Genomic DNA, 18440 nt, shown 5'->3' on the forward strand with positions numbered 1-18440 from the left:
TATAGTTGCAGCATCATATTGCGGCTCTGGAACTCAATCCCTCTACGAATGAAACCTAACACATCATATGCCTTCTTAACAGAAAATTACCAGTTAGTGACCTCATTAATAGTCAACTTCTGCTATGTGTTTAAACACAATGTTGTTTCCAGGATCGCTGTGTCTGTAGAAGCCCTTTTAGTCAAGAATCAGCCTGCATTAAAGCTCCAGACATGACCTCTCAAACAAAAAAAAAATGTTTGTTTAGTCTGCTCTTTTCCTTGAACTACAAGTTGTTTCAAACTCTACAAGTCATCTTCAACTCCAATCTGAAATTGATAAAAGAACTTTTTTTTAAAAGTCATGAAAAATTAGCAATGTTTCTAACTGTAGAGAAGACTGAAGCAAAATATTTATCGATTATATTTGCTATTTCTTTATCTACCATTAACTCTCCGTTACGTCCACACCCCCCTCCCCCCGCCCGCACAAGGACCAATAATTATTTTACATCCGCTTCCCTTTGAGATACCTGTAAAAACTCGTGCTATCTGTTTTTACATTTCTAGCCAGCTTTGTCTTGTGCTTGAATTTAAATTTGGCCTGATGAACCTTTTCGCCATTTTGTGCCATTCATTGAAGTCTGACTTGCCCCTGTGCAGGTATTTGCTTTTGTCCTTAAGTTTGACCAAAGGCTTGGTATACAGTACAACACGACACATTTACAATATATTCTGTTAATGAGTAGTCATCCTTACCTTTGGATTGGCAAGTAGATGTGGTTCAATTTAGGTGCAAAATTGCCAGATTTGTGGGCACTTTCCCACTAAGTGACTATAACTCAGTCATAGGACAAGATTCAGAAGTGTGTATACAGTTCGCTAGATCACCTCAGTGTCAGTCAGCTGATTTAGAGAGATGACTGTTCAAAAGATCAAAATTTGACTACTATTTGAGCATTCAATGGTGTTATACGCAAACAGTAAAAATGCTTGACTGGGCAATGCTTAACACAGACATATCTGGAACATCAGAAAGAGAAGCAAGAGTAGCTCAAAGTCAGCTGATCTTTGACCTCAACACTTGGTCCTCACCTTAACCTCAATCCTTGACTTCTTTGGGATTGATAAATTTTCTAAATCTAGTCTTGAATACACTCAACAACTGGAGTAGAGAATTCTAAAGGTTTACAATTTTGTGAAAGAATTTCTCCTCATCTCAGGATATAGCCTGAAACCTGTCTCTGGTTTATGACTCTGGTTCAGAGTCAGAATTCTTTGAAAGGTTGAAACGAAGAATTATATGTTCATGGTCACCTCATTTTGCTAAACCCTGGCGGATTGACTCATTCAAATTACTCTCTGCTTCGGCACCAATCAATGTCGTAACTCTTTGTTGCAAGCCTGCTATAAAAATGTTTCAGATCCATTTCGATTGATTTGATTTGTTGTAGTCATATGTACCTAAGTACAGTGAAAAGTTTTATTCTGCAAGCAGTACAGGCAGATCGTAGCAAGCAAGGACATACATATCATAGGGCGCCTGGAGCGAGGCAGAAAAGCAAGATCACAACATTAGGGTTTAAGTTAGGGAGGTCCATTCAGCAATCTAATAACAGCAGGGAAGAAGCTGTTCTTGAACCTGTTGTTCGCGGGTTCAAATCTCTGGATCTTCTGCCTGATGGAAGAGAGTATTAATGAGGTAGGAGGGGTCTTTGATGTTGGTTGGCTTTCATGATGGTCTGGGCTGTGCACACAACTTTCTGTAGTCTCTTATGGTCCTGAGCAGAGCACTTGCCCTGACAAGACATTATGCACCCAGATAGGATGCTTTCTATAATGTATCTCAAAATGTTGGTGACGGTCCTTATGGACATGCTGAATTTCCTAAGCCTCCTAAGGAAGAAGAGGTGTTGTGCCGCCTTGACCATTGCATCTGCGTGAGAGGTCCAGGACAAATAGTTGGTTATCGTTACTCCTAATAACTTAACACTGTTGACCCTCTTCACATCACTCCATGGAGGTCAATGAGGTCGTATCCTTCTCCTTTTTCCCTGACAGCAGAGAATTCTAAATTCTGTTCTGAGGTTTGATTTAGCTTACAAGGCACTAGATTCACATAAACCTGACTTAATACTTGCCAGCACACAGGGTAAATTGGAATATTTCTCATCCCATTTGTCAATCACTTTGCAATGGGTTTGGATTCCCATGTAGGCCAGCCCATATCAGATTGGCAGATTTCCTTCACCAAATGTGAACCAGGTTTTATTTACAACACTCGACACAGTATCCATTTCTGTGGTGGGATTCAATATTATAAATTATAATTTGAAAAAAAAGGAATGCAAGAAATCTGAAGCAAAACCAGAAATTAGAGTCATAGAGATGTACAGCATGGAAACAGACCCTTCAGTACATGCTGACCAGATATACCAACCCAATCTAGTCCCACCTGCCATATCCCTCCAAACCCTTCCTATTCATATACCCATCCAGATGCCTTTTAAATGTTGCAATATACCAGCCTCCACCACTTCTTCTGGCAGCCCATTCCACACACGTACCACCTCTGTGTGGAAAAGGTTGTCCCTTAGGTCTCTTTTATATCTTCCCCTCTCACCCTAAACCTATGCCCTCTAGTTCTGGATTTCCCCACCCCAGGGAAAAGACTTTGTCTATTTATTCTATCCATGCCCCTATAATTTTGTAACCTCTATAATGTCGCCCCCTCAGCCTCTGATGCTCCAGGGAAACAGCCCCAGCCTATTCAACCTCTCCCTTTAGCTCAAACCCTCCAACTCTGGCAACATCCTTGTAAACTTAAGGAAGGCAGGCTCGTCTGGGATCTGAACCTGGGATCTCTCGCAAGTCAGCCCAATAGAAGACCCAAAGCAAGAAACATACCCATAGACCAACAAGCCACAGGCCAAAGTTTTATTCCAAGTTTGTGTTGAATTCAAATTTCACTAACTGCCACGTTGGGATTTGAACCCATGCCCCTAGAATATTAGCATAAAATTCTCCAGTAATCCCAAGGCATTACCATTACACCACTACCTCCAATTGCTTGGAAACTTGAGTTTTGAAGAAGGGTCACTAAACTCCAAGCAGAGTTAGTGTTTCTTCTTGACAAATACTGCCAGACCTGCTGAGTTTCTGTTTTTGTCCCCACCTTAAATCAGCACCACATTAATAAACATTCCCTCCTTCTACCACCAATGCGCGCAATAAGTACCTTCTACAAGATGCACTGCAGCAACTCACCAAGCCTCCTTGGACAGCATCTTCCAAACGCACAGCCTACACCATAAAGGGCAAATTGCTACACTGGGACACCACCACCTGCAAGTTGCCCTCTGGATTACTGCCCAGAATTGCAACAGTCCCAAGGGGGTCCATTGTGTCTGCACTAACTCTGCAGATGAGCATCAATACTACTCCAGCTTTTTCCCAGCTAGACATCATTGTTTAATTTAATGAAATATAAACAAGTTTAGCGAGAGAGACCCACAAGCTGTCTGATATTAATACATCATGCTCGCCTCTAGATGATGCAGATTGCTTAGATAGAATTTGAGGCATTTCTCATCATTGTGATAGAATATTTCAAATTCAACACCTTATCGGAACATGTTCTGGTGCAGTAAAAGTAGAAAATGCTGGAAGTACTCTGAAGACCTGGTAGCATGTGTCTGAGAGCAATACAATTAATCTTTCAAGTCTTTGACCCTTAAGAACTCAGGAAAAATTAGAAATGTATTAGATTTTGAACAAATAACCTTAATGCCATACAAGCGCCAGCCAGTAACCATCTCCAACAAGAGAAAATCTAGCAGTTGCTCTTTGTTATTCACAGTCTGATAGAATTTTACCGCACAGGAGGAGGCCCTTTGGCCCATCCTGCCCATGCAGGTCATCGAGCACCTCTCATCGCATTTGTCAATGCTCGTAGCCTTGGTATGGAATCTCAAGTGATCCTCTAAACAGTTCTTAACTGTTGTGATGCATCCCACCTTTACCATCTGTTCAGACAGTAAGTTCCAGATACGCACCACTCTCTGGGTGAAAAGAATTCTTCCTTGAACCCTTTCTAAACCTGCCCTTGCCTTCAATCTATTCCTCTAGTTATTGATCGCTTTCATAAGGTGAAAGTTACTTTGTATCTGTCCTATCTATGACAAAAGTGGGTACTGCAGATACTGGAAACGAGAGTCTAGATTAGAGTGGTGCTGGAAAAGCACAGCATGTTAGGCAGCATCTGAGGAGTAGGAAAATCGATGTTTCAGGCAAAAGCCCTTCATCAGGAATGACTGATTCCTGATGAAGGGCTTTTGCCCAAAACATCGATTTTCCTGCTCCTCTGATGCTACCTGATCTACTGTGCTTTTCCAGCACCACTCTAATCTTGACTCTTTCCTATCTATGCCCCTCGTAATTTTGTATAATTCAGTCAGGTCTCACTCAGCCATCTCTGCTCGAAGGAGAGCAAGCCCAATCTATCCAGTCTCTCTTCATAGCTGGAATACACCAGCCCAGGCTACATCTTGACAAATCACCTCTGCATCTTCACTAGAGCAATCACATTCTCTTAATAGCACGTGGACCAGAGCTGCACACAGTACTCTATAATATTAAACTTGCTGAATCCTCCACTATCAACAGATTATCATAGAGTCATTGAGATGTACAGCAGAAACTGATCTCAGCCAGCCATTTAAATACTATGGCTGCAAGAGCAGGTCAGCGACAGAGAATTTGACGTCAAATTCTCCTGTCCACCATCTGCAAGGCACAAGTCAGGAGTGTGATGGAATACTCCCCAATTGCCTGGATGGGTGCCGCTCCAACAACACTCAAGAAGCTCAACATCATCCAGGACAAAGCATCCCGCTTGATCAGCACCACATTCATAAACATTGACTCCGTCTACCATGAATGCACGCATTGTGTACCTTCTACAAGATGCACTGCAACACTCACCAAGACTCCTTAGACAGCACCTTCCAAACCCACAGCCTCCATCATAAAGGGCAAATTGCTACTCTGGGACATCACCATCTGCAAGTTGCCCTGTGTATCCTAGACCATCCTGACTTGGAACAATGTCACCATTCCCTCTCTATGACTGGGTCAAAAGATAGATACATAGAAAGTAGGAACAGGAGTAGGCCATTCAGCCCTTTGAGCCTTCTCTGCCATTCGATATGATCATGGCTGATCATCCAACTCAGTAACAAAAACTAAGTGCTGAAAGAAGCTCAGTAGGTCTGGCAACATCTGTAGAGAGCAAACAGAATTAACATTTTATGTCCAGTGACCATTTATCAGTACAGTTCTGACGAAGGGTCACTGGATTCGAAATGTAAATTCTGCTTCTCTCCCTCTACAGATGTTGCTAGACCTGCTGAGTTTCTCCAGCACTCTGTTTTTTGTTTCAGATTTCCAGCATCCAGAGTTCTTTGTCTTTATCCAGTCAGTACCCTGTTCCTGCTTTCTCTGCATCTCCTTTGATTCTCCTATCCTTAACAACTATATTGAACTCCTCATTGAAAATGTTCAATGTTTTGGGCTCTACTGCTTTCTGTGGTAGAGAATTCCACAGACTCGCCACTCTCTGGGTGAAGATATTTCTCCTCATCTCTGTCTTAACTGACCAACCTCATATCCTTAGACTGTGACTCCTGGTTCTAGACTCCCCAGTCAATCAGGCTACATTCACCCTGTCTAGTCCTGTTAAAAAAAAAATTAAGTTCGGATGCAATTTCCCCCTCATTTTTCTAAACTCCAGTGAATACAGTCCTAACTAAATTTGGTCTCTCTTGATATGGCAGTCCTGCTATCAGTCTGTTAAACCTTTGCACACCCTCCATGGCCAGAATATCCTTCCTCCGATAAGGAGGCCAAACCTATATACAATACTCGAGCTGTAGTCTCCCCACACCCTGGAGCTGGCTGCCTGACGGCACAGCGGGTGTACCTACATCAAATAACTAAAACAATTCAAGAAAGTAGAGCTCACCACCAGCTCCAAGACAATTTGAATTGAGTAATAAATGCTGTCCTTGACAGCTATGCCCACGTTTTGTGAGTGAATGTAATTATTAAAGAATGAAAGAAACAAAGAGAGATGGAAAGTCTGCATTGGCTTCCAGATTGAGAGATTAAACATGAAAAGTTCCATTTTGTAGGGTCAAGGGGCAAACAAAGAAACAGAATTTGTGTCTAGAGACGGTTAGGATAGCAGCCATACTAAAGCAAAGTCAAGGATGAGAGGAATAAAACACAATAAAATGGGGGCAAGTTTTATGATCTAAATTCATGTTGGTCTAGAAGGCTGTGGAATGTCCAATCAAAAGATAGGGAGGCTGTCTCTTGCATTTGTGTTTAGCTTCTTTGGAACATTGTGGCAGGGCAAGGTCAGAGAAGTCAAGGAGTGGGATCCCAGTGAGGAATTTAAACAACAACAAATGAAAGGATACTTGGGTTCCTGATGCGGACTGGACAAGTTGAGTAGTGCAGCGACCCTGTCTGCATTTGGCCTCTGCGTTGCAGAGGAAACTGTATTGTGAGCTGCAGATACACTCACATTGTACACACTATGTGGCTGCTTCACTTGGAAGGAGTGATTGGGACCTTGAATGGTGAGCAGGGAGTCAACAGGTAGGCATTGCATTTCTTGCACTTGCAGGTAGTGGTGCTGCAGAGTTGGGAGTGACAGAGGAGTGGGCTAGGATTTCACAGAGGAAACAAGCCCTTCAGAAAGGGGAAGACAAGGGAAGATGTTTGGTGATATCACAATGGCACAGCAGAACTGGCAGAGAATGAGCTGTTGCTTACGGACAGTGGGACACTGACAAATGAAGAGGGGAAACCTATCATAGTTCAGGGAGAGAGCAAAAGGAGGAGTTTGAAGGGTATTAAGTCAGTTAAACACAGCCTTGTCAATCACATAGTGCAGTTAGAAAGGGGGATGTGTTGGACACACTGGTGTGGAAGGTTGCATTGCCCAAAGAGATGTGTTGGAGAGTGAGAGACTTGAATCAAGTACCCTGCAGGGAGTAGGGTGTGAGAAGTGCAGTCAAGGTAGCTACGGACATGTAGTGAATATTGACAAGAACACCTCCTTCGAAATGGAAGTTGAGGAAGAGTAGGAAAGATTAGATTATGTGAATAGCAGTGAAGGGCGGTGATTTGGAAGCCAAGTGGATAAAGTTTTCCAGTTTTGCGTGAGAATCAAAAACCCCTCCAATACAGGAATTAATCCACAGAAAGAGAGACGGAGGATGGGACCTGAGTAATTCTGATAAACAGGAGCATGGGACATAACGACTAAGCGTTGGCCTTTCGCATGCTGCACCAATCAGTCAGATCATTCCTGGTCTGGTTATCCTCTCAGCTTCATTTTGCTGTCTCTACCTTGTAACCACTGACTTCCTTTTCTATGCAAACCAATTTAACATGGCCTTAGATAAATGTAAAGATCAGTTTCCACTACCTTCCGGGGAGGAGAATTCCATTTTCCTAATAACCCCCCTCCTCTCATTCTAAAATGGTTTCCCTAGTTTTAGTCTTCTCCACAAATGGATCAGGTGGGAATGAAGGCTTATGGGAAAACAGGAAGGTGGACATGAGGAATGTCTTAGATCAGCTATGATCCTTTTGAATAGCATTCCCTCCAGCTGCGTGGTAGCTCCGATGTTCCACACGTGGCAAATGGCATCAGAACATCAATCGTGTTCAGATTCAGAAATTGTTCCCGTGCACAGGACTCTGAGGCCCATGCAGCAGCCAGTAAGAAAGTGGAGGGAACGATGTCCAGTCCACATATGCCACCAAAAAAGCAGGATCCATGCGGGTGCCCATTGTAGCACCTTCTATTTGAAGTAGAAGTTGTTCTATGCAGGATCAGGCTGAGCGAGCTGGAAGACAGGGAGTGGTTAAGTCTTAGAAGTGGAGAGCTCTCAGGCCGCCTGGGAGATGGAGGTGTAGAGGATTGGACATTGTTTATTTTGTCTTTGATCCTGCCATTCACTCCTCTAGTCAAATCATTGATTTCTTAGTTTGTTCAACTTTGGCCATACACCATGAAGTTGATTATTTAATTTCACCTGCCTCCACCTGATCACAGACCTGGAGAAAGTGAGGACTGCAGACGCTGGAGATCAGAGTTCAGAGGTTGGTGCTGGAAAAGAACAGCAGGTCAGGCAGCATCCGAGGAGCAGAAGAATTGACATTTCAGGTGCTGATGAAGGGCTTATGCCCGAAACATCAATTCTCCTGCTCCTCGGGTGCTGCCTGACCTGCTGTGCTTTTCCAGCACCACACTCTCAACTCTGATCACAGACCTGCCCTACCTCCTCCTTCTTCCCCCTTTTCTCTTGTTTTAACATTAAAAGCATTTCTAACTTCTCCTAGTTCTGAGCAAGGTCACAGATTTGAAAAGCTATCTCTGTTTCTCTAAAACAGAGGCAGTTAAAGTTGCTGAGTACTTCCAGCATTTTGTGTGTTTGTTTCAGATTTGTTTGTATTTTGTTTGAAATTAGAGGATTGTCATGAAGGAGGGTGACAGTTCAGTCTCTGAGTGAAGGGATACAGGATCTATAATGCCTGGCATTTGTTCTTATTCACTAATCCTAACCCATCACACCCCTGACTTGTGCCTTTGTAGATGGTGGACAGGCTTTAGGGAGACAGGAGCTCATTTCATTGAATCATCGAATCCCTACAGTGTGGAAGTAGGTCATTCAGCCCATAGGGTCACACCTACCCTCTGAAGAGCATCCCACACAGACCCACCTCCCCACTGTGCCACCGTGGGCGGCAAGGTGGCATAGTGGTTAGCCTTACAGCGCCAGAGACACGGGTCCAATTCCCGCCTCAGGCGACTGTGTGGAGTTTGCACGTTCTCCCCGTGTCTGCGTGGGTTTCCTCCGGGTGCTCCGGTTTCCTCCCACAGTCCAAAGATGTGCAGGTCAGGTGAATTGGCCATGCTAAATTGCCCGTAGTTTTAGGTAAGGGGTAAATGTAGGGGTATGGGTGGGTTGCGCTTCGGCGGGTCGGTGTGGACTTGTTGGGCCGAAGGGCCTGTTTCCACACTGTAATCTAATCTAATCTAATCTAATTTACCCTATCCCTGGAACCCTGCATTTCCCCTGACTAATCCAGGAGAAAGTAGGGACTGCAAATGCTGGAGATCAGAGTCGAAAGTGTGGTGCTGGAAAATCCGAGGGGCAAGAGAATCAACGTTTCCTGATGAAGGGCTTATGCCCGAAACATCGATTCTGCTTCTCCTGTGATGCTGCCTGACCTGTTGTGCTTTTGTAGCACCACACACTCAACCCATGGCTAATCCATCCAGCCTGCACGTCCCTCTATACTCAGGGGCAATTTTATCATGGCCAATCCACCTAACCTGCACATCTTCGGACTGTGGGAGGAAACTGGAGCACCTGGAAGAAACCCATGCAGGCACAGGGAGAGTGTAGACAAAAGTGAATACTGCAGATGCTGGAGACCAGAGACTAGATTAGAGTGGTGCTGGAAAAGCACAGCAGGTCAAGCAGCATCTGAGGAGCAGGTGCAGACTCCACACAGACAGTTGCCTGAGGCTGGAATCAAACCTAAGTTCCTAGCGCTGTGATGGTTACTCGCTGCAGAATTCTGGTCAGTTGTAATCCCCTGTATGTTGATAGTGATGCTAAGACATTGAATGTCAAAGGGCAATGGCTAGATGCTCACTTGCTGGATTTGGTCATTACCTGACACTTGCGTGGTACAAGTGTTAATTGGCTTTCTCTTGATGTGGCCTCCAGGCAGGCAAGTATTTTGGAAATGCCTTTTATAATGAGGCAGCCCATCACCAGTTAGCTCAATGACGACTCACTTGAAAGTGAGCTTCTTAAATCCATAGAACCCTGATCATATTGCATATTTAGTGTTGTTTCAGGACTAGGGGCCAGCAGGAGGCAAATTCTTATTATGTAAACTGTTTTCTGTTCGTTCATGCATTTGTGTAAAGTAAACTGATTTATTAATGTACAATCTCAAACAAAAACAGAAGTTGCTGGAAAAGCTTAGCAGGTCTGGCAGCACCAGTGGAGAGAAATCAGAGTTAACGTTTCAGGTTGAGTGAGCCTTCCTCAGAACTGATGTTAGCTCGGAAATGTCATAGGGAGGGCGTAAGGAGTAAAAATAGGTGAGAATAGAGCCAAGAGAGAGAAGAACAGTTGGACAGACAAATTGGCTAACAATCTGGTTATGAGTGTAAATAGCTGTCAACTGTGGCTAACAATGGGCTGTGCGTAATAGCAGACTGTGAGATAACAATGTCTGTGGGGGTTGGGGTAGGGACATGGGAGAGCTCAAGACCTAAAGTTATTGTACATAGTATTGAGTTCTGAAAACTGTGAGGTACCCAGATGGAAAATGCAGTGCTGTTCTTCCAGCTTACACTGGGCTTGACTGGAGCACTACAGCAAGCCTGAGACAGAGATGTGTTGGCCAGGGAACAGGGTGGGGTGTTGAAGCGGCAGGCAATTGGAAGCTCAGGGTCTTTTTTGTGAACAGAGTTAATTTATAATCATGGCTTATTTCATTAATATTTCCTGTTCCATAATAGCAGTGCACTCAGGATTGTGTAGAGCTTCAATGCTGTTGAGAGTACAACTGAGAGATTATCAATGTTGCACAGTTGTACAGCAACTTGCCAGTCTTCCTACACAAACTGAACATGAATCTGAAAATGTTAGCTTTCAGGTGCAGTGAGTAGTTAGAAAAGTAAATGGAATATTAATCTGGGAGGCTGATGAAGTATAAAAGTATTTAAGGTAACTACAGGGCATTGGTGAGACCACAGCTAGAGTTCTCTATACCGTTCTGGTCTCCTTACTTGAGGAAATATTCTTCCATTGAAAAGCTCACTGGACTGGTTGCTGGGATGAGGGGGGTTGCCTTGTGAAGAAAGGCTGAATAGTTGGGCCTGTACACGTTGGAGTGCAGCAGAATGAGTGGCGATTTTGAAACAAGTAAGATTCAAAGAGGGCTTGATAAGTTAGATGCTGAGAGGAATCATGATGGAATCCAGAACTCGGTGCCTGGTTTAAAAATAAAGAGACTCCCATTTGAGATTGAGATGAGGAGGAAATTCTTCTCTGAGGGCAATCAGTCTTTGGAATTCTCTTCCCCGGTAAGGTGAGTTACTGATTATATTCAAAGCTTAGTTCAATTATAGTCTGCAAGCAACTCCAAATCATGTGGACTGGAAGGAAGGAGGAGTTAAATTGCTTTATCTACGATCTCATTAAAAAACTGAGCAGGCTCAAAATGTATACTTAAAGTCATGGAATCATAGAAATATACGGCATGGCAAAAGACCCTTCAGCCCATCTCGTCCATGCCGACCAGATACCCGAAATTAATCTAGTCTTATTTGTCAGCATTTGGTCCATATCTCTCTAAACCCTTCCTATTCATATACCCATCCAGATACCTTCAGTATGTTGTAATTGTACCAGCCTCCAACATTTCCTGTGGCAGGTCATTCCATACACACACCACCCTCTGCGGAAAAGACCTTGACTATGCACCCTACTCATGCCCCTCATGATTTTATAAACTTCCATAAGGTCACCTCTCAGCCTCCGACATCCAGGGAAAACAACTCAGGCCTACTCAGCGTCTCCCTATTGTGCTGCTATTTCTTTTGATCTCATCTTATGTTTGCATTCCAGCGTCTTAGTGGAAACACATTCAGCAATCAGTAAAATCACAGGTCTTTTAAAACATTCTTCTGCTAGTTCCTGGTTGTAATATTTATTATCTACCCATTGTTCCATGACAGGAGTAACTTGCTGTGTTACACAGTCAGGTGCAGTTCAGTCGCTGCTCGAGATAAGGATCCAGAGATGGACACAAACAACAAGGTACTGATATGGTTTACTCTAGTACAGAGATCACAGCAACTTGCAACCATTCTGTGCTACTCATGCAGCAAAGAGTTAAATGATTACATTCTTAATGAGTGAAAAAGTATAGTTGGCAAAGAAACGAGAGAATTACAAATTCTCTTTGAATACTGCCATTGGATCTTTAACATCTAATAGACCAGACAAACAGTCGAGGAGAGCTGTTTGCATGGTTAATGTCACTAGATTAGAGATCCCGAAATCCAGGCTGTAACATTCTGGGCACTAGGGTTCGAATCCCACTGTGGCAGATAATGAAATGTGAATGTGACAGAAATCTGGAATTAAAAGCTAGTCTAATGGTGACCACGACTGATTGTTGTAAAGACATCTCCAAGGGCAGCATGGTGGCTCAGTGGTTAGCACTGCTGCCTCACAGCACGAGGGACCAAGGTTTGATTCCAACCTCGGGTGACTGTCTGTCTGGAATTTGCACATTCTCACCGTGTCTGCGTGGGTTTCCTCCGGGTGCTCCAGTTTCCTCCCACAATCCAAAGATGTCCTGGTCAGGTGAATTGGCCATGCTAAAATGCCCATAATGTTAGCTGCATTAGTCAGCGGTAAATACAGGGTAGGGGAATGGGTCTGGATGGGTTGTTCTTCGGAGGGTCAGTGTGGACTTGTTGGGCCGAATGGCCTGTTTCTATACTGTACGGAAACTAATCTAATCTAATCATTAACGCCCTCTCCATGTTACATTTGTGGCAGAAGGAACGTGCTGATAGCTAATTTAAAATCAAAGTAAACCTGAAACAAAAATAGAAGCTTCTGGCAGCATCTGTAGAGACAGGAATAGACTTTGATTTTTGAGTCGAAGAGTTTGGCACAGCAGGTCAGGCAGAATCTGAGAAGCAGGAGATTCGATGCTTCGGGCATGAGCCCTTCATCAGGAATGAGTTTTGAGTCCTCCTTTGGAACTCCTTCCCAGTTTTTCCAGCACTTTTTTTTATCATCACTCTTAATTAAGGTGCACTAGTATTACAGTTGCATCATTAGTATCAATGTGTTTAATTCAATTACCATAATGATTAATTGTTTATCTTTAATATACTTTCAAAAATAACAAAACCTGGCTCCTTTTAATTAATCCATTTGTAATGAATAAAGCCTACTCTTAAAACAATTGCAAACTCCGCTTAACACCCAGGTACAATTTAGAATTAGACTACATCCCATTAATTTCTCTCTCTCTCTCTCTCTCTGTCTGTCTCATTTCAGCAGAGATAATAGGGAAAAAAATTAACCCCCATGGGCCAAGAGTCTGGAAACATGAGGTGAAATGTAATGATTCTCAGGTCCATTGAATTGCCTGCCATTGAAACTAAATTGCTGACCTCTGATTCCAAACAGCTTTGATTTGAGTCTGTGAGATTCAGTCACAGTCCTTTACTTCAGGTTTTACGAAGTGGACAGAAATGCTGTCATTTAGTTACACTACGGTTCCCAGAAACTTGCAGGGAGATACATACATCTTCACATTACTGCCTTTGCACTGACTGCTGGGTCTGTAGTTTCCAATTCTATGAACAAAGAGGTTTGTTAAATATAAGGAGTTCCTAGTCCCCTCACAACCAAACTTATCGAAATAGTGAAGGCAATGAACCTTACATTTTACCTCCTTTGCTCAGTTATTTCTCCAACATAACTTGATTGCCAATAATAAGTAGGTGGCTTACAAATTCATTAAACTGTTGACTTTAATTTCCATGAAATTACATGGTAAAATGCTTCCTAATCTGGAGACTGTCTGAATCATCCAAAACTTCCAGTGTTTCCCAGATTGTCATTGAATATAAATATGTATTCCCAGTAAGGGAAGAAAGTATATTGTCTTTACCTGGTTTGGCTTGCATATGTCTCCACACCCACAGCAATGTGGGTGACTCTTAATTGTCCTCTGAAATGGCCAAGCATGCCACTGAGTTCCAGACTAATTTGGATTGATCACCAAACACTGGTGTAGACAACCATACCCACATTTCCCTGAATGAATAGTGACAGAATCGCAGAATTGTTACAGCATAAAATGAGGCCATTTGGTCCACCACAAATGTGGTAGCTCTCCATTGGAGATATTTACCCAACACCAACACCCTCAGGGTGAGAGCAGGAGAAGGAGTGATTTGGGGGTGGGGGTATGCTGTGGTGATGAGACTGGTCATGGGTCATGAGTGGGAGTACTAACAACTGAGATTAGAGTGATGCTGGAAAAGTACAGCAGGTCAGGCAGCATCCGAGGAACAGGAAAATCGACGTTTCAGGCCAAAGTCCTTTATCAGGAAGAGTCTCATCATTCCTGATGAAGGGCTTTGGCCCGAAACGTTGATTTTCCTGCTCCTTAGATGCTGCCTGACCTGTTGTGCTTTTCCAGCACCACTCTAATCTCCAGCATCAGCAGTACCCACTTTTGCCTAGTATTACCAACTGAGCCTAATCTAGAATATCTCCACCAAGTATCAGTCGAGATGGATGGTGGTGGTAGAGGGGTTAAAGAGGTTGGTTTCAGCACACTTTAGTATTGGACTTCATACTTACCTGTTGTTTCCCCACTTGTGTAAATGTTTCTCATGTTGATATTTCCCCTTGAACAGGCCTGTCCACCATTTTTCATGCCAGTGAGCGCTTTGCGCATGCAGCTGTTTATTGGACTAACAGCTGTGTGCCTGTCCCGAAACTACTTGATCCTGCTGGCTAAGACAGAGACCCAAGCCCCAGATAGACAAAACAAGTCAAAGAAGCAATCGTGAGTACAAAATTCCTCCACCTTAACATTTCACATCACTTTGATGTAAGAACATCTTCTGTGGCACTCATTCTGAATAGCAACACGTGAATTGAAGATACAAAACAACCTGAACATTTATTGATGAGCAGAGTCATAGTATTCCTTTCCTAGACCATCTCTATTACCGTCGCCATAATATTTAGGGTCAACCTGTTTGAGGATCCCACTACAGCTAAATCACTTTTGATCATTCAAATATATGTTTAAATCTCTAGTCATTGACATCAATTTGTGTAAAATGTTGAAATTCTCTATGGGTTGGACCATTTGTGTTGGATTTTTCAACTGTGTTGCAACACTGCTTTATACTGCTGGATGTCTACAGAGGAACCTCAATTTCCAAACGCCTCAGATGGGGAATATTTTGTTCGGATAATTGAATGTTGGACTAATCAAATGCCAGATAATACCATTTAGTCAAGCATCGGGACCTTGCAAAATTGTCCGGATAATCCGAAATTCACATAATCGAGTTCCGGATAATCGAGGTTCCTCTGTACTTGTATTTTCATATTAATCATTTTAGATTCAATAGAATTTACTTTCCATGTTTCTTTAAAAATCCTATCATTTGGTGCCAGCCTGCCACTCTGAATAGAATCCTGCTCAGCACAAACAGACAAGCACAAAAAAAATTTATCAGGATGTTGCCAGGAATTGAGGGTTTGAGCTTTAAAGAGAGGTTGGATAAACTTATTTCACTGCTGTGTAGGAGGTTGAGGGCTGAACTTTGAAGGTTTCTAAAATCATGAGCAGTGTAGATAAGGTGAATGGCAGGTGTCTTTTCCCTATGGTGAAGGATTTCGAGACTAGGGGACTGAAATATCAGCCCAGCGGCTGGTATCCCATCACCAAATCGCCCTTTATTGACATGTGAACAGGACATAGGTTGTGACCAGCCAGCTCAAAGCCAGTGCCTAGACTGGGAAGACCTTCAAAATCTTCTGCTCATAGCTTGTCCCAGGTTAACAACCCAAATCAACCATCTCATAGTCAGAGATCTAACTGGCCATAGTTCCATTCAGTATAGGGGCATAGAGAAACATAGAAAATAGGTGGAAGAGTAGGCCATTCGGCCCTTCAAGCCTGCACTACCATTCAATATGATCATGGCTGATCATGCAGTCTCAGTATCCCACTCCCGCTTTCTCTCCATACCCCTTGATCCGTTTAGCTGCAAGGCCACATCCAGCTCCCTCTTGAATATACCTAATGAACTGGCCACAACAGCTTCCTGTGGAAGAGAATTCCACAGGTTCACAACTCTGAGTGAAGGAAGTCTTCCTCATCTCAGTCCTGAATGGCCTACCTCTTATTCTTAGACTGTGACCCCTTGTTCTGGACTTCTCCAACATCGAGTACATTCTTCCCTCATCTAGCCTGTCCGGTCCCATTAGGATTTTGTATGGTTCTGTGCGAACCTCCTTCATTCTTCTAAAACCCAGGGAGTCCATGCCCAGTTGATCCAGTCTTCCTTCATATTTTTAAGGTGAGTCGAGAAAGGTTTAAAAAAGACATGAGGGGCAACTTTTTCCACACAGTGTGGTTCACGTGTGGAATGAACTTCCAGAAGAAGTGGTGGATGCAGGTACAGTTACAGCTTTTAAAAAACATTTGGATGAGTACATGCATAGGAAAGGTTTGGAGGGATGTAGGCCAAGCAGAGGCAGGTGGAATTAGATTAGTTTGGGATTGCAGTCGGCATGGACTGAATGGACCGAAGGCTCTGTTTCCAAACTGCATGACTCGATAACTCTACTTGAACTCCCCCATTGGGTGACTCTGTAAGACTGCAATGAACATGTGAATTTAATATAGTCCACTGGGTTATGGTGAATGTTTAGTTTACTAGGCAGGTAGTTCCTTGATTCTACTGTACAAAGTTGCTCTTAAGTTGATTTAGTGATTTTCTTTGATTGCAATTACTGTTACCGTTTAACTCCAGGCTGACGTAATAGAATTACTGGCAAATGATCTTCTACATTTTTGTAGGCCTCAGAAGTTCAAGGCTGCTAATAACCTGCCATCAGTCACGAGTGAAGTCGGGTGGAACTTATATTGCCTTCAGATGATATCAACGATTCAGTTATGCAGGGAGATGGTGAGCAGTTTGCATTTGCCATTCATGTGATCATTGGGGGCTGTACCGAATTTGACCTTTGTCTGAACACTGTTGCAGGTTGACTACAGCAAGAGATACAAGGCCTGCAGTCCACAGAGTTATGTCCACCTGCTGAGTGAAGCCCACCTGATGTTAAAAGCAGCTCTCCTGGAACCTGATGTCTGCAGCCAGACTGACAGGGAAGAATTAGTGTCTGCTTTCAAGGAGAACTGCACCCAGCTGGGTGACTGTTACAGCGAGTATGTGCTTCCTAACTTTGCTGAGCCGTTTTATTTCCGTTGTGATGAACATGGCTGGCACCCAGGCTTGCTAATTTAGCCTCAAGGCTTGGTCATACAGGGTTTGAATGCTGTTGCTAAAACACAAAGTGTGTGTTGGCTCCAGATTGCCAACACTTCGTGTTATTTGTATTGCATGGGGTTACACAGGAACGCAACTATCACGTTATAGATGAAATGACTGTACGCACATTGGAAGAAGTCCGATGCAAAAATCCAGGAGTGAAGCACTTGAGTTATAAGGACAGGCGGAGACTATTTTGACTGGAGGGTAGGGGGTTGAGGGGTGACTTTAAAAATAACATTTGTGGGCGGCACGGTGACACAGTGGTTAGCACTGCTGCCTCTCAGCGCCAGAGACCCGGGTTCAATTCCCGCCTCAGGCGACTCTCTGTGTGGAGTTTGCACATTCTCCCCATGTCTGCGTGGGTTTCCTCCGGGTGCTCCAATTTCCTCCCACAATCCAAAAATGTGTAGGTTCGGTGGATTGGCCATGCTAAATTACCCGTAGTGTTAGGTGAAGGTGTAAATGTAGGAGAATGGGTCTGGGTGGGTTACGCTTCGGCGGGTCGGTGTGGACTTGTTGGGCCGAAGGGCCTGTTTCCACACTGTAAGTAATCTAATCTAATTTGGATGAGTACATGAATAGAAAAGTTAAAAATCACACAACACCAAGTTATAGTGCTTCCAGTTAAACCTGTTAGACTATAACCTGGTGTTGTTTTTAGATTTAGATTCCCTACAGTGTCGAAAAAGGCCCTTCGGCCCAACAAGTCCACACCGACTCTCCGAAGAGTAACCCACCCAGACCCATTTCCCTCCGACTAATGCACCTAACATTATTGGCAATTTAACATGGCCAATTCACCTAACCTGCACGTCTTTGGACTGTGGGAGGAAACCGGAGCACCGGGAGGAAACCCACACAGACACGGGGAGAATATGCAAACTCCACACAGACAGTTGCCCGAGGCTGGAATCGAACCTGGGACCCTGATGCTGTGAGGCAGCAGTGCTAATCACCGAGCCACCGTGCCACCCTGTGATTTTTAACTTTGTACACCCCAGTCCAACACCGGTGTCTCCAAATCATGAATAAGAAAGGTTTGGAGGGATGTAGGCCAAGCAGAGGCAGGTGGAATTAGTTTAGTTTGGGACTGTGGTTTTATAAAATCATGAGGGACACAGGTAAGATGACTGGCAGGTGCCTTTTTACCTAGGGTGGGGAATTTCAACACTAGGGGAGCAGTTCAACCCATTGAGCCTGCCCCACAATTCAACACAATCACGGCTGATCAAACTCTTCAGTAC

General features: G+C 43.6%; 1 protein-coding gene across 2 annotated transcripts in view; it reads left to right on the forward strand.

Annotated features, from left to right (window-relative positions):
* hps3 (HPS3 biogenesis of lysosomal organelles complex 2 subunit 1) overlaps positions 1-18440 on the forward strand; it is a 71228-nt gene that overhangs the window by 23276 nt on the left and 29512 nt on the right. For both annotated transcript variants that reach the window (XM_087993328.1, XM_043702683.2), the window contains 4 exons: positions 11821-11902; positions 14536-14687; positions 16722-16830; positions 16909-17090. In XM_087993328.1, coding sequence (XP_087849454.1) covers positions 11821-11902; positions 14536-14687; positions 16722-16830; positions 16909-17090 — 525 coding nt within the window. The remainder of the gene's footprint in view (positions 1-11820; positions 11903-14535; positions 14688-16721; positions 16831-16908; positions 17091-18440) is intronic.

This window comes from Chiloscyllium plagiosum, unplaced genomic scaffold, assembly GCF_037043375.1.
Source record: "Chiloscyllium plagiosum isolate Xiang-an unplaced genomic scaffold, Cpla_swu_hap1 HiC_scaffold_13, whole genome shotgun sequence".
Lineage (NCBI taxonomy): Eukaryota > Metazoa > Chordata > Chondrichthyes > Orectolobiformes > Hemiscylliidae > Chiloscyllium > Chiloscyllium plagiosum.